General features: G+C 41.2%; 1 protein-coding gene across 1 annotated transcript in view; it reads right to left on the bottom strand.

Moving 5' to 3' along the window:
• Positions 1-8002: 8002 nt before the first annotated feature.
• Positions 8003-13708, bottom strand: part of GTF2H1 (general transcription factor IIH subunit 1) — a 37472-nt gene continuing 31766 nt past the window's right edge. Inside the window, exon 15 of the mRNA XM_045484710.1 lies at positions 8003-8996. Coding sequence (XP_045340666.1) covers positions 8910-8996 — 87 coding nt within the window. The 3' untranslated portion in view covers positions 8003-8909. The remainder of the gene's footprint in view (positions 8997-13708) is intronic.

Raw genomic sequence — 13708 nt, 5'->3', positions numbered from 1 at the left:
TGAAGAGGTGGGAGCTGGTTTACCCTGCAACTAGCAACTGGAGGTAGCAGGTACTGTGGAAGGTAGGAGTAAAATTTGGGACTGGGACAAGGGATCTAAGGGACAGTTAGACTCCCAGACTCCTATCGCCACCCTTTGAAACAAAACACCTGCCTCTTGTCTCTACCCTCACTGAAAATGTGAGGTTTATTCTTTGGGAAAGTGAACCAGGACCTAAGCACAGGGAGAGGTGTAGTGAGAGGTACTAAATACAGGAGCGTAAGACCATGTCTACATGCTGAACAGAGAACCTCATTCCCGAGGCAATTCCGGAAAGCTAGCATCTCGGCTCACATTCCCAGGGAGAAACGCGGAGGCACCTTCTCTGGACAGACTGAGTGGCCTCAGAGAAAAGTCCCCCAATACGGACACTTGAAGAGTCCTGGGTGGAAAAGCAGGCTTCCCTCCCCAGTAACCCCTGGGAATCCCTCTACTTGACAGGCCTGCCTCTGCACATTGAGCTTCAAAAATCCACTTTAAAGTATCTCACTCGTATATAAGGGCTAGTTGAGGGGGTTTATAGTTCTTTCACTGTGAAGTACAAGTAACCATAGGCATGTTAGAAGATCAGGCAAACTGCAGACTGTAGTGAAGTTTTCCAAGAAAGACAAACAAGTTGGTCAGTGCTAAGTGACATAAGTCAGAGAAAGACAGACCATATAATTTCACTCATATGTGGAATTTCAGAAAGAAAACACACACGCAAAGGGGGAAGAGAGGGAAACAAACCAAGAAACAGACTCTTAACTATAGAGAACAAACTGATGGTCACCAGCGGGGAGGTGAGGGAGGGGGTGGGTGACATAGGTGATGGGGATTAATGAGTGCGCTTGTTGTGAGGAGCCCCGGGTGACGTATGGAAGTGTTGAGTCACTACATTGTACACCTGAAACTAATAAAACACTGCATGCCAACTAACTGGAATTAAAATGAAAACTTAAAAGAAAAGAAAAAACCGGTTGAGAAGGTGGAGGGAAACAGCCCCTCGGCCAGGCCGCAGCGCTAGACTTCTATTTGCCCTGCAGGTCCACTCTCCCCTTCCCTGCTCTGCTCTGGGCTGTGGGGGACTGACCTGAATGACCCACACAGCAGTGGTGTCCCATGCCCTCTGCCTCTGCCTTCACTGGCAGAGACTGGGAGAGAGGGAGGGGGAGCTCTTCCCGTGGGACCATGGGTGGGCTGCGTTCCTTAACTCGCGTCTCTTCTGTCCTGGTAACTAACGACTCCTTTCCATCACCTCATCAGGCGTAGGCCTAGTAAGCTAGGGTACTGCCCTATTCCTTATGGTTTCTCTATGCTCTGCCCCCACCTTTGGAAATAGTCTCCTTATGAATCCCCTCAAATTACCCAGTTTGAGGGTGCCATTTGTTTCCTGTCAGGACCATGACTGAGGCTGTACACAATATTTACATAATCAAAATGTAAGCACTGACTATTGATTATCAAAAAAAACTGAAATATTGGGAGGATGCAGAGAGGGATATGGGAATAATGGTATAAGAACACTAAATCCCCAGGGGCACCTCGGTGGTTCAGTCGGTTAAGCATCTTGATTTGGCTCAGGTTATGGTCTCACGGTTCGTGGGTTTGAGCCCTACATTGGACTCTGATGACAGCACAGAGCCTGCTCCTGATTCTTGCTCTCCCTCTCTCTCTGCTCCTCCCCCTCCTTCTCAAACTAAATAATTAAAAAAAAAAAAAAAAAAAAAAAAAAAGAACACTAAATCCCCAACTACCAAAATAGAAAGTCAGATAATAATAAAATTGATAAATTAAGGGGGCGCCTGGGTGGCTCAATTGGTTAAGTGGCCGACTTTGGCTCAGGTCATGATCTCACGGCTAGTAAGTTCGAGCCCAATGTCAGGCTCTGTCCTGACAGCTCAGAGCCTGGAGCCTGCTTCAGATTCTGTGTCTCTCTCTCTCTCTCTCTCTGCCTCTCCCCTGCTTGTGCTCTGTCTCTCTCAAAAATAAATAAACATTAAAATTTTTTTATTTTTAAGAAAAAAAGAAAATTTATTTTTAAGGAATAAAAAGACATTTTACTTTTATTTTTAAGAAAATGAAATTGATAAATTAAGAATGGTATATAAGCAAAAGGAGTTGAAAGTGACTGATTCTGTGAAGAAGGAATAAAGAACAGGGAGCAGTGGGTTGGTGGACATAATGTTCTGGTATGTGCCTTTTAGTGCTTTTGACTTTTTAAAATAATGAACAGGTTGGGCACCTGGCTGGCTCAGTCGGAAGAGCATGTGGCTCTTGATCTTGGGTTCATGAGTTCAAGCCCCATGTAGGGTGTAGAGATTAAATAAATAAAAAAAATTAAAAATTAAATTATGAACAGGTATAACTTCGCTTAGAAAACACAATTAAAAAAAAATCCAGTGTCAGGAGAAAATAGGGCAAAGGCCCTTTTATTCTTTTGAGGACCTAGCACATAATGGATACTTAGTGGCACCAACAGCAGAGTTCAAGCCCGTGTGGCTATCCCTAGCAGCTTTAGATCCAACAATCTGTCTCCTTCATTGCACATCAGGAGCATGAAGCAGTCTCTCAGCCTTAGAGCCATCTGTGCTTGTCAGTGCGTGGCCAGACAGAAATAAAATAGCTTTCCCTCTCTCCATTATTTATAGCAGGTAGAAGAGAAAGTTCCAGCCTGCCTGAGCAGGGTGGGGAGACAGTGAGTGGGGCAGGGAGAGGTCAACAGTTTGCAGCTACACAGATTTACATTCAAGAACGGCATTTGAATCCGCTCTCCACACCCAAGTTGGGAGTCAGGGGCTTTAGGAAAGTTGTTGCACCTTTCTGAGCCTCGGTTTATTCTTTTTTTTTAAAAAAAATTTTTTTTAACGTTTTTATTTATTTTTGAGACAGAGAGAGACAGAGCATGAAGGGGGGAGGGGCAGAGAGAGAAGGAGACACAGAATCGGAAGCAGGCTCCAGGCTCTGAGCCATCAGCCCAGAGCCTGACGCGGGGCTCGAACTCACGGACCGCGAGATCGTGACCTGGCTGAAGTCGGACGCTTAACCGACTGCGCCACCCAGGCGCCCTGAGCCTCGGTTTATTCTTAAGCCTGATTAGGGCACAATCTATTTTACCCATCATCTAGGACAGTGCCTTTTCATGATTGGAGATTATAAGGTGGGGACTGTGGACTGACACATAGTAGGAGCTTGGTAAATAATTGTTGAATGAATCCTAAGGATTAAATAAGAATATATTTATGCACGGCAAATGTTTGGCAAATAGACCTAATAGGTTTCCTTTATTCTCTGCCCCAGCTGCCTGTCTGTGTTGATATTATATACTGGCCTGAGTCAATAAGCTTCGAGCTGAAGCCTGGTGATGATAATGATGATAAATGCCAGGAAGAACATGTATTGCTTAATGTGTGCCAAGCACTGTTCTAAGCACTTACACTTATTAGCTCATTTAACAATAATAAATCTACAAGTACTATTAGTATGCCCGTTTTACAAATGAGAAAACTGAGGTGTGAAGAGATTAAGTAATCACACCACTTGTAAGTGGCAGGGCTGGAATTTGAACTCAGCTCAGCTGTACACTGTGTTTAATCACTTTTTTTTTTCCTTTCTATTCATGTAGAACAGAAAATGGATCACTATTATGCTTTGAAAGAAATTCTCTCTTGCCTAAGCTAGAATTGTTGAGATGTCAAATAACCATATTTAGCTCTGTGGATATGTTCACTGAAGCCTGTTAGTGACCTTGTTTCGCAGAGAAACCCTTTACACCTACCGAATCAAGTTTCAAGGTTGCTCTCCTGATAAATTTTTTTTTTTGCCTCAAGTTTGGGCCCAACCTCTTTTTATTTTTATTTTATGATTATTAGTATTTTATTGTTAAGGAGCCCAGTTCTATGACCATTATCCATTATCCTCACAATCACCTAATCAATGAAGTACTACTATAATGCCCATTTTACAGATGAAAAAATGGAGGTACAAATTAAATTGTTCAAGGTCACACAGCTAGTGAACTATACAAGTCCACCAAAGTCTGTTCTAACACCTCTGCTAGAATATGTCTCTACTGTTCATGAGGCTGCAATCAATCCCGGTTAGGCCTACGGGAACACTCTTTCTCTCCTCCCTGTATCTGTGGGTGTAAATGTTCTTGGTGATAAGGATCTTGATTGCACATGTAAAGCCCAAAGAATTTTTGTATTCAGGTCAGGCATAGCCTCTTCTTATGGATAACCAGGTGCCAGAAATAGCCCACTAACGGATAGGACCATAATTCACAAAAATTTGGCTTACAGAATTAGGACCATGAATGGATTCTGTAAGATGAGACCCACTGTCAAGGTTTACCTTAAAGGGCATGAATGTGTACACAGATATCTCTTGCCAGAAATATCTCAGGTTGTAGGTTAGAAAAATAATTCAGTGCATAGAAAAATGTCCCTAAGAAAAAGCACTCTCAGCAGAGTGAGATTTGGGGGTAAAGGTACAGAACCATCTTCTATCTTACATACTTCAGTACTATTCACCCCTTAAAAAATTATGGCTCTGTTCACCAGACAGCTGCTAGAATGAGAGAAATAAATCTGAGTAATAAAGGACTTTGAACTCTAATACCTAGTGAACCTGAATTTGATACTTGTTGAGTGGGCAAGTCCAGTGAGCTAAGTGATTTATATAATCATTTCTGTGATTATAACTAGTGTATAGCTGAGGCTTGTTTTTTAATCCAATCTGACAAAATCTTTGTCTTTTAAAGAGTTCAGTGTGTTTCCATTTAATGTAATTGCTAATAGATTGGGTTTAAGTACCATCTTGCTATTTGCTTATTTCTATGACTACAGAAATGTAAAATTTAAAAGTTAAGCCAGAATTTATCTTTAACTTGTCTGTTCTTATTATCAGCCATCCCAATGAACACAGCAGGTTATCAGGTGGCCAGAGAGAAAATAACATTTTTCAGGCTGTATTCTTAGTGTACTGCTGGGGGGGCAGTGCATGGAGAGAGAAGCTGGATCTGTGGCTCTATCTCAATAGGTGCAAGTCCACGTTTGTTGTATTAGGAATTCCATGTAAGACTATGAACACAGGATTCTGTGGTTACAAAGTCGGAATTCTTAAGCCTTTTCAGGGACTTTAATATCCTCAAGCAATATGGACTACAAACTAAGGCTGATCACCCCTGAACCAATCCTCCAACTCTGGACAGTTTAAGAGCTGAAAATAACTTGGGTTTCCTTGGCCTCAGGAACTAGGAGAACAGCTGAGTCTTCAAGAAGCTAAACTGGGAAAGGGCAGAGGTAATGCACTGAGGAATCTCGTGCAAGTCTTGACACTGGAGACAGCAAATCTAAGTTTAAAATAGGCAGCTTTCCATCCCAGGGCCACTGTCAACTCCAGGTGGTGTGTGTGTGTGTGTGTGTGTGTGTGTGTGTTATATATATGCAGGAAATCACTTTCTGGACTCAACTCTCCCCCTGGATGAGTGGGCTACCTTTCTAGCACAGATGTTAAAGCATTCTTTTAATTTTTCAGACTGAAGTGGGGGTCACGATGTAGCTATTCATTTTGCAGTCTAAGTCCAAAGCAGACTAGTACTACTGACTTCCTGCTTCTCTCAGGGAGAAACTCATTCTCCTAAAGCAGGACATGCTGTATTACATTTTGCAGCCCTCTGGACCCATCAGGCAGACTAACTCCATAATATGATTTGCCAGAAAAGCAACGCAGAATAGAATCAGAGAGGCAGGAATAGCAGGGCAGTCATAAGAAAAACTAATCAAGGGGCGCCTGGGTGGCACAGTCGGTTAAGCGTCTGACTTCAGCCAGGTCACGATCTCGCGGTCCGTGAGTTCAAGCCCCGCGTCGGGCTCTGGGCTGATGGCTCAGAGCCTGGAGCCTGTTTCCGATTCTGTGTCTCCCTCTCTCTCTGCCCCTCCCCCGTTCATGCTCTGTCTCTCTCTGTCCCAAAAATAAATAAACGTTGGAAAAAAAAAAAAATTAAAAAAAAAAAAAAACAACAAAAAAAAACTAATCAATGGAGCTGTGGGTTGGGGAATAAAAGCTTCCAACTTCACAAGCATCTTATCCCTAAGGGACTTGCACCTTGCAGTTTGGGGCAAATCCCAGCTCTGCCACTTATTGGCTGTGTGTACCTGGATAAATTACATAACATCTAAACCATTTCTAATTTGTAAAATAACCTGTAGCACCTACCTGCTTCACTGGTTATTGTGGGAATGAAGTGTGACATAGCAGGAAAGGTATTATCGTTTTCCACAATGGGAAGGTAGGAAAATAATAGGGCTAAACAGCTGCCAAGATTCACTCTGAAAAGAGTCCAAAGATCAAATACTTTATTATTTTTATTTTTTTAATGTTTATTTTTTTTAAGAGAGAGAGAGAGAGAATGTGAGTGGGGGAGGGGCAGAGAGCAAGCCAGAGAGAGAGCGCGAGAGCGAGCGAGCGAGACAGAAAGAGAATACCAAGCAGGCTCTGTGTTGTCAGTGCAGAGCCTGATGTGTGGCTTGATCCCACAAACTATGAGGTAATGACCTGTGATGAAATCAAAGAATTGGATGTATAACCAACCGAGCTGCCCAGGCGCCCCCAAGTATCAAATACTTTAAATGCAAGCTAGACATGAAATTGACCATTAACTCTGGTGAAATCACCCTCAAATCCTTTATTTCCTGTGAGACTTGGTCACATACATTAGGAATGTCTTCACCCAACCCCTCCCATTTACCAGAACTACACTATAATTTGGACATAGTTTCCAGTCTGGATTGTTCCAAAGGCCTTTTAGGTTTGGCCTTCCTAACTGCCAGACTTTTTATCTATAGACCAACCAACCCAGACTCTCATAAAAACAACTTACTCAAAGTTTTCTCTGACATAACCCATGCCGAATGGATAAGGTCTGAATTTCTTACCTTGGCATACACAGCTATTTGCAACTTGATTTAAACTGATTATCCCAGTCACTTACTTGTCACTCTCAACCCTCCAATCTAACAAACACACTGGGGTCTTTCCAAGGCCTCACACTTTTATCATGCTTTTCTCTATTCAATATTTAGTAAAGCCTACCCAGTTCTCCAAAATGGTTTCTTTCTTCAGTCTCCGTTACATTTATCACTTAATCTTTAACAGAGCATTTTATTTGTTTATACCTGCCTTTCCCAACAGACATACTCTTCTATTTCAAACATTTTTCTACCTGCTCCATTGTTATTGCTTAGAGTAGCTGTAGTGATAATACACTTGAAAAGCACTTTGTAAAACTGTAAGGTGTAAGGGATTATTACACCATTACTATATTGATCTGAAGGAGAGATGGGAAGACTGAAGCCAAAAGGGATGTTGCCCCTTTTCTTTTACTAGTTCAATGTCCAGGTTTTTGACCTGCTGTAGCCATTATATGAAAGATAATCAGGATTTCCAGTTACGGAATCAATCAGCCACAAGGATGAAAGGTACAGCATACAGGAACAGTCAATGGTACTGTAATAAATGGTGACAGATGGTAGCTACACTTGTGGTGAACAAATAGCGTAACATGTCAAGTTGCAGAATCCCTATACTGTAAACCTGAAACTAATATAACATTGTAGGTCAACTACACTTCAATAAAAAAGTTATTTTTTAAATAACAGAAGAAAAAAAATAAAACGAGCTTGTACAATGGCTTTAAGAGTAGCCCACCCACGTAAATATAACATGTGAGAAACCATACGATGTCTTAATAGTTAAAGGAGTATCTATAAAAAAGTTTTACTTTTTTCTGTAATTTTTAATACAAGACATCTAAAATCTAGATAAACAGTGAGTTGATCCTATTAGGAACAAAATATGGCATGATTCCAGAAACAAGAATGAAACTTTTTTTTTTTCTTTTGCCATTTAGGCTTTTCAGTCACTATGCAATGATTATCGATTCGCCAAGGACAGTAACAGTCAGATACTCGAGAAAAGGAGATATGAGAAACATCTTTTATTTTTTTCTAAAGAGGTGAAAATAAGTAAGATTTCTTATATTTCTCACTCATACGATTTTTAAACTCTTAAAAATGCAATTTCCTCTTTTCAAAGCACATGCCATCTTAAAAAAAAATCTTAGCAATGTACATTTGCACTCAAAGAAAAACATGCAGCGCCATTGTCTTCTGACAAAAATCTGCATAAAAAATCCCACGCAACTTTCTGCAAATATGTTCCCTCTTAATCATTTAGGGACTCCAAACCACAAACATTCAGTGCAACATTTATTGTTTCTTATTTCCGTAGGAAACACAGGACCAATGATGTCTTCTGACTACAACTGTTTCCTGATGGTTGAGCAACAGTCTCCTGCTTTAAAGTACTCTCTTTAACTTGCTGATGTAAGGTACGACTAGAATTCAGTACAACTTGAGGATCCAAGTGGAGGATGGAGGAGAAATACTTAAGGTGTACCCTGTGCCATAAACTTAGGAAAAAAATTTACAAAGAAAAAAAAAAAAACCTCAGATTTTATCAATGCACCCTTTTAAAAAGTTTTTTTTTTTTAAATTTCTGAAAGCAGCTTAATGTGAATCAAAAGCAGTTCCTGAGTAACTGCAGTAAACAGTGTCTCTTTAAAATATATATATATGTATATATATATATTTGCAACTTAGCTCATTTTGGTTCTGCCTTAATTTACCTCCCCAGCTTCGAGTTTAGTCACAGTTCCTTTCCTTTCAGTTCACAATGTGCAAGTACAACAGCATCAGCTCCGAGAGTTGGCATGGTGCAGATGTTTGTCACTGCTGTGTGATCATCGGCATGTCTCAGGCCAGGTTTCCAGAGTCACTGCAGGTCACAGTTCTCTTACTCTCACAAAACCTGTGAGAGTCACAGACACTTCACGTTTTCTTCATCAGACGCCGTGACTGCCACTTGTGGAGCTTGTTGTAGGCTGTCTGGAGCATCTCCTCTATGTGACTTACCAACTGAAAAACAAGCAAGAAACTTCAGCAATAACTGGGCAAAGGCTGGGGAAGTTAATGCTTCTGATCCAGATCTGGCACATACTTCAGTGTAGTTTCTATGCTCATTTGTATTACCCCAATGAGGCAAAGGGCAAGCCCTCTGTGAAGGTATTACCAGACCCGTTTTGTATAAAAGGGAAGAGATGGTGGGAGAGATGGAAATTCACCTGCTCTATCTGGGTTGTAGTGTCTGCCCTGCCATTAAGCAGCTAAAGGACAACATGAAAGTTGAACCTGCCTGGAAAGGATATAAAAATAATTTACTTTACTGGATGGGCATAGTGGTTCCATAGTGCCAATTAGAAGAGATGAATGGCAAGCCCTCCTGTAAGACTGTACAGGTATATCTTGTTTTACTGTGCAAAGTTTTATTATGCTTCTCAGGAATGGTTTTTTTTTTTTTCTCTCTCCAACAAATTGAAAGTTTGTGGCAACACTGCATCAAGCAAGTCTCTCAGCACCATTTTACCAACAGCATTTGCTCACTTTGTGTCTCTGTGTCAGGTCACATTTTGGTAATTCTTGCAATATTTGAAACTTTTTCATTATTATTATGTTGTTACCCTAATCTGTGACTAGTGTGACTTTGATGTTTTTGCAATTGTTTTTGGGCACCACGAACCATGCCTGTAAGATGGTGAACTTAATAAATGTTGGGTGTATTCTGACTGCTCCACTGACCAGCCATTCCCCTCTCTCCCTTTCCTCAAGACTCCTTATTCCCTGGGACACAACAATATTGAAATCAGGCCAATGAATAATCCTACAGTAGCCTCTACATATTCAACTGAAAGGAAGAGTCACATGTTTCTCACTTTAAATCAGAAGCTAGAAATGATTAAGCTTAGTGAGGAAGGTGTGTTGAAAGCTGAGACAGGCTGAAAGCAAAGACTCCTGTGCCAGTTAGCCAAGCTGTGAATGCAAAAGAAAAGTTCTTGAAAAAAATTAAGTGTTATTCCAGTGAACACATGAAATGAAAAGAAAGCAATACAGTCTTATAGCTGATATGGAGAAAGTTTTAGTGGTCTGGATAAAAACTCCAACCAGCCACAACATGCCCTTTAGCCAAAGCCTAATCCAGAGCAATGCCCTAACTCTGTTCAAGGCTGAGAGAGGTGAGGAAGCTGCAGAAGAGAAGTCTGAAGCAGCAGAAGCTGGTTCCTGAGGTTTAAGGAAAGAAGACAACTCTGTAACAGACAAAAAAGTACAAGGTGAAGCAGCAAGTGCTGATGTAGAAACTGTAGTGCGTTATCCAGAAGACCTGGCTAAGATAATTAATGAAGGTAGCTACATTAAACAACAGATTTTCAACACAGACAAAACAGCCTTCTATTGGAAGAGGCCATCTAGGACTTTCATAGTTAGAGAGGAGAAGTCAATACTTGGTTTCAAAACTCCAAAGAACAGGCTGATTCTCTTACCAGGAGCTGATGCAGTTGGTGACTTTAAGTTTTAGCCAATGCTCATTTAACATTCTGATTATCCTTGGGCCCTTAAAAATTATGCTGTATCCCCTCTGCCTGTGCTCTATGAATGGAACAACAAAGCCTAGATGACAGCACATCTATTTATAACACGGTTTAGTGAATATTTACGGTCACTGTTGAGATCTCAGAAAGATTCCTTTCAAAATATTACTGGTCATTGACAATGCACCTGGCTACCCAAGAGCTCTGATGGAGACATGATGAACATTGTTTTTATGCCTGCTAACCCAACATTCATTCTGTAACCCATGAGTCAAGGAGTAATTTTGACTTTTAAGTCTTATTATTTAAGAAATACAATTCCTAAGGCTATAACTGCCATAGACAGTGATTCCTCTGATGGATCTGGGCAAAGTAAACTAAACACCTTCTGGAAAGGATTCACCATTCTAGATACCATTAAGAATATTTGTGACTCAGGGGGAGCCTGGGTGGCTCAGTCGGTTGAGTGTCCGACTTCGTCTCAGGTCATGATCTCACAGCTTATGAGTTCGAGCCCCACGTCAGGCTCTGTGCTGACAGCTCAGAGCCTGGAGCCTGCTTCTGCTTCTGTGTCTCCCTCTCTCTCTGCCCTTAACCCATTGGCATTCTGTCTGTCTCTCTCAAAAATAATAATTTTAAAAAACTTAAAAAAAAAAAAAAAAAAGAATATTTGTGACTCAGGACGCCCAGGTGGCTCAGTTAAGTGTCCGACATCAGCTCAGGTCATAATCTTGCGGTTTGTGATTTTGAGCCCCACTTCGGGCTCTGTACTGACAGCTCAGAGCCTGGAGCCTGGTTCGTATTCTGTGTCTCCCTCTTTCTCTACTCCTCCTCCCCCCCTCTCAAAAATAAACATTAAAAAAAAATTAAGAATATTTGTGACTCATGGAAAGAGGTCAAAGTATCAATATTAACAGCAATTTGGAAGAAGCTGATTCCAACCCTTATGGATAACTGTGAATGGTTCAAGACTTCAGTGGAGGAAGTAACTGCAAGCTGGTGGAAAAAGCAAGAGAACTAGAAATAAAAGTGGAGTCTGAGGACATGACTGAATTGCTGCCATCTCATGACAAAACCTGAACAGATGAGGAGTGGCTTTTTTTTTTTTTTAATATTTATTTTTGAGAGACAGAGAGAGAGAGAAAGCAAGCGGGGGAGGGGCAGAGAGAGAGGGAGACACAGAATCCGAAGCAGGCTCCAGGCTCTGAGTTGTCAGCACAGGGCCCGACGCAGGGCTCAAACTCACGAACTGCGAGATCATGACCCGAGTTGAAGTCGGATGCTTAACCGACTGAGCCACCCAGGAACCCCAGGAGTTGCTTCTTAGGGCTGAACAAAGAAAGTAGTCTTTTGAGATGGAATCTACTCCTGGTTGAGGATGCAGTGAAGACTGTAGAAGCGACAACAGAGGATTTACAATATTACGTAAACTTAGTTGATAAAGCAGCAAGCAGGGTTTGGGAGGGCTGACTCTGAATTTTGAAAGAAGTTCTACTGTAGGTGAAATGCTGTCAAATAGCATCGCATGTTACCCAGAAATCATTTGCAAAAGAAGTGTCAATCGCTGTGGCAAACTTCACTGTTGTCTTATTATTTTCTTAAATGTTTATTTTGAAAGAGAGAGACAGAGTACAAGCAGGGGAGGGGCACAGAGAGAGGGAGACACAGAATCTGAAGCAGGCTCCAGGCTCTGAGCTGTCAGCACAGAGCCTGACGTGGGACTCAAACTCACGAACTGTAAGATCATGTCCTGAGCCGAAGTCAGACACTCAACCAACTGAACCACCCAGGCACCCCTACTGTTGTCTTATTTCAAGAAATTTCCACGGCCACCCCAACCTTCAGCAACCACCACCTGATCAGTCAGCAGCCACTAACAGAGAGGTAAGGTGGATAGCAATTTTAGCAATAAAGTATTTTCTTATTAAGGTATGCACAATGTTTTTTTTTTTTTTTACATGCAATGCTGTTGCACATTTAACAGACTGCAGTACAGTGTAACCTAACTTGTACATGCACTAGGAAACAGAAAAATTCATTTGACTCACTTTACTTCAGTGGTGTGGAAACAAACCTGCAGTATTCTCCAAGTTAATGCCTGCACGTGGCCTCAGAATCCTTTTTACCATAGTGCTCCAGGCAGTTATAATCAAGAAAACACATGAACTGAAACCTATGTGTCACTCTTGCTCTGTTGTTGGGAAGATACTCCAAGTTTCTTTTCTGATTGTAAGTACTACTGTTATATTTTGAGAAAAATCACTGAGGACATTAGGGAATAAATACTTACTAAAAACCTTACTGATGAAGAATTTTTCAGCTTTCAATGATAAAACTCCCTCTTTTGATTATGCTACTTACTCGAATACTAAATCCTGAATTTGTATATACTCTTCTTGCCCAGTCATCTCAGAGAGGACTGCGTAACAAATGAAAAACCATCTCGTGTGGTTGCTTGTAGCCTTGCATTCAAAAAAATGTTAAAAAACCTGGGCACCAAGTGACACTCTGCACTCACTACCTCACCCACAGCCCTGCCCTGCTGTAAGCCATCAGGGAAGGCAAAGGCAGACCATAAGGCAGCAACTGTACAGTTTACTGTTACAGAGTAGCAAGTCTGCCTTTCTTTGCAGGGTTGGGTTTGTGTTTGCTAGTCAGGTTTTCTAAATAATTATTTTTTTAGGAACATACACACAGGTTGTCAATCTATAAAGCAAAACACGGAGATGATTGGAGCACTTGGCTGGCTCAGTGGGTAGAACAGGCAACTCGATCTTGGGGTTGTTGAGTTTGAGCCCCATGCTGGGGGCAGTTTACTTAAAAAAGAGAAAAACAAACAAAAACCATGGAGATGATGATGATAAATTCCTGATTAGTTGTGGTCCTGAAAGAGTGCGAAGGAGGGGTACGCAACTGGACAGGGAATACCTATGGGTACCGGTTTTGTTCCATTTCTTATGATTTGTTGGTAGATACTCGTTTCATTGTTTTAAAAAGTGTAAGTATTTTATACACTCTTCTGAATATATGATGCATTTTACAATTAAAAAACAGTCCTGTGAGAGGTGCTTGGCTGGCTCAGTTGGAAGAGCACGCCCCTCTTGATCTTGGGGTCATGAGTTTGAGCCCTATGTTGGGTATAGAGATTGCTAAAAAAAATAAAATAAACTTAAAAACAATAATACTGAGTAACAGAAAAAAAAT

This window comes from Leopardus geoffroyi, chromosome D1, assembly GCF_018350155.1.
Source record: "Leopardus geoffroyi isolate Oge1 chromosome D1, O.geoffroyi_Oge1_pat1.0, whole genome shotgun sequence".
Classification (NCBI taxonomy): Eukaryota; Metazoa; Chordata; class Mammalia; order Carnivora; family Felidae; genus Leopardus; species Leopardus geoffroyi.
Note: the sequence above shows the minus strand (reverse complement) of the source record. Positions and strands in the feature narration are given on the sequence as shown.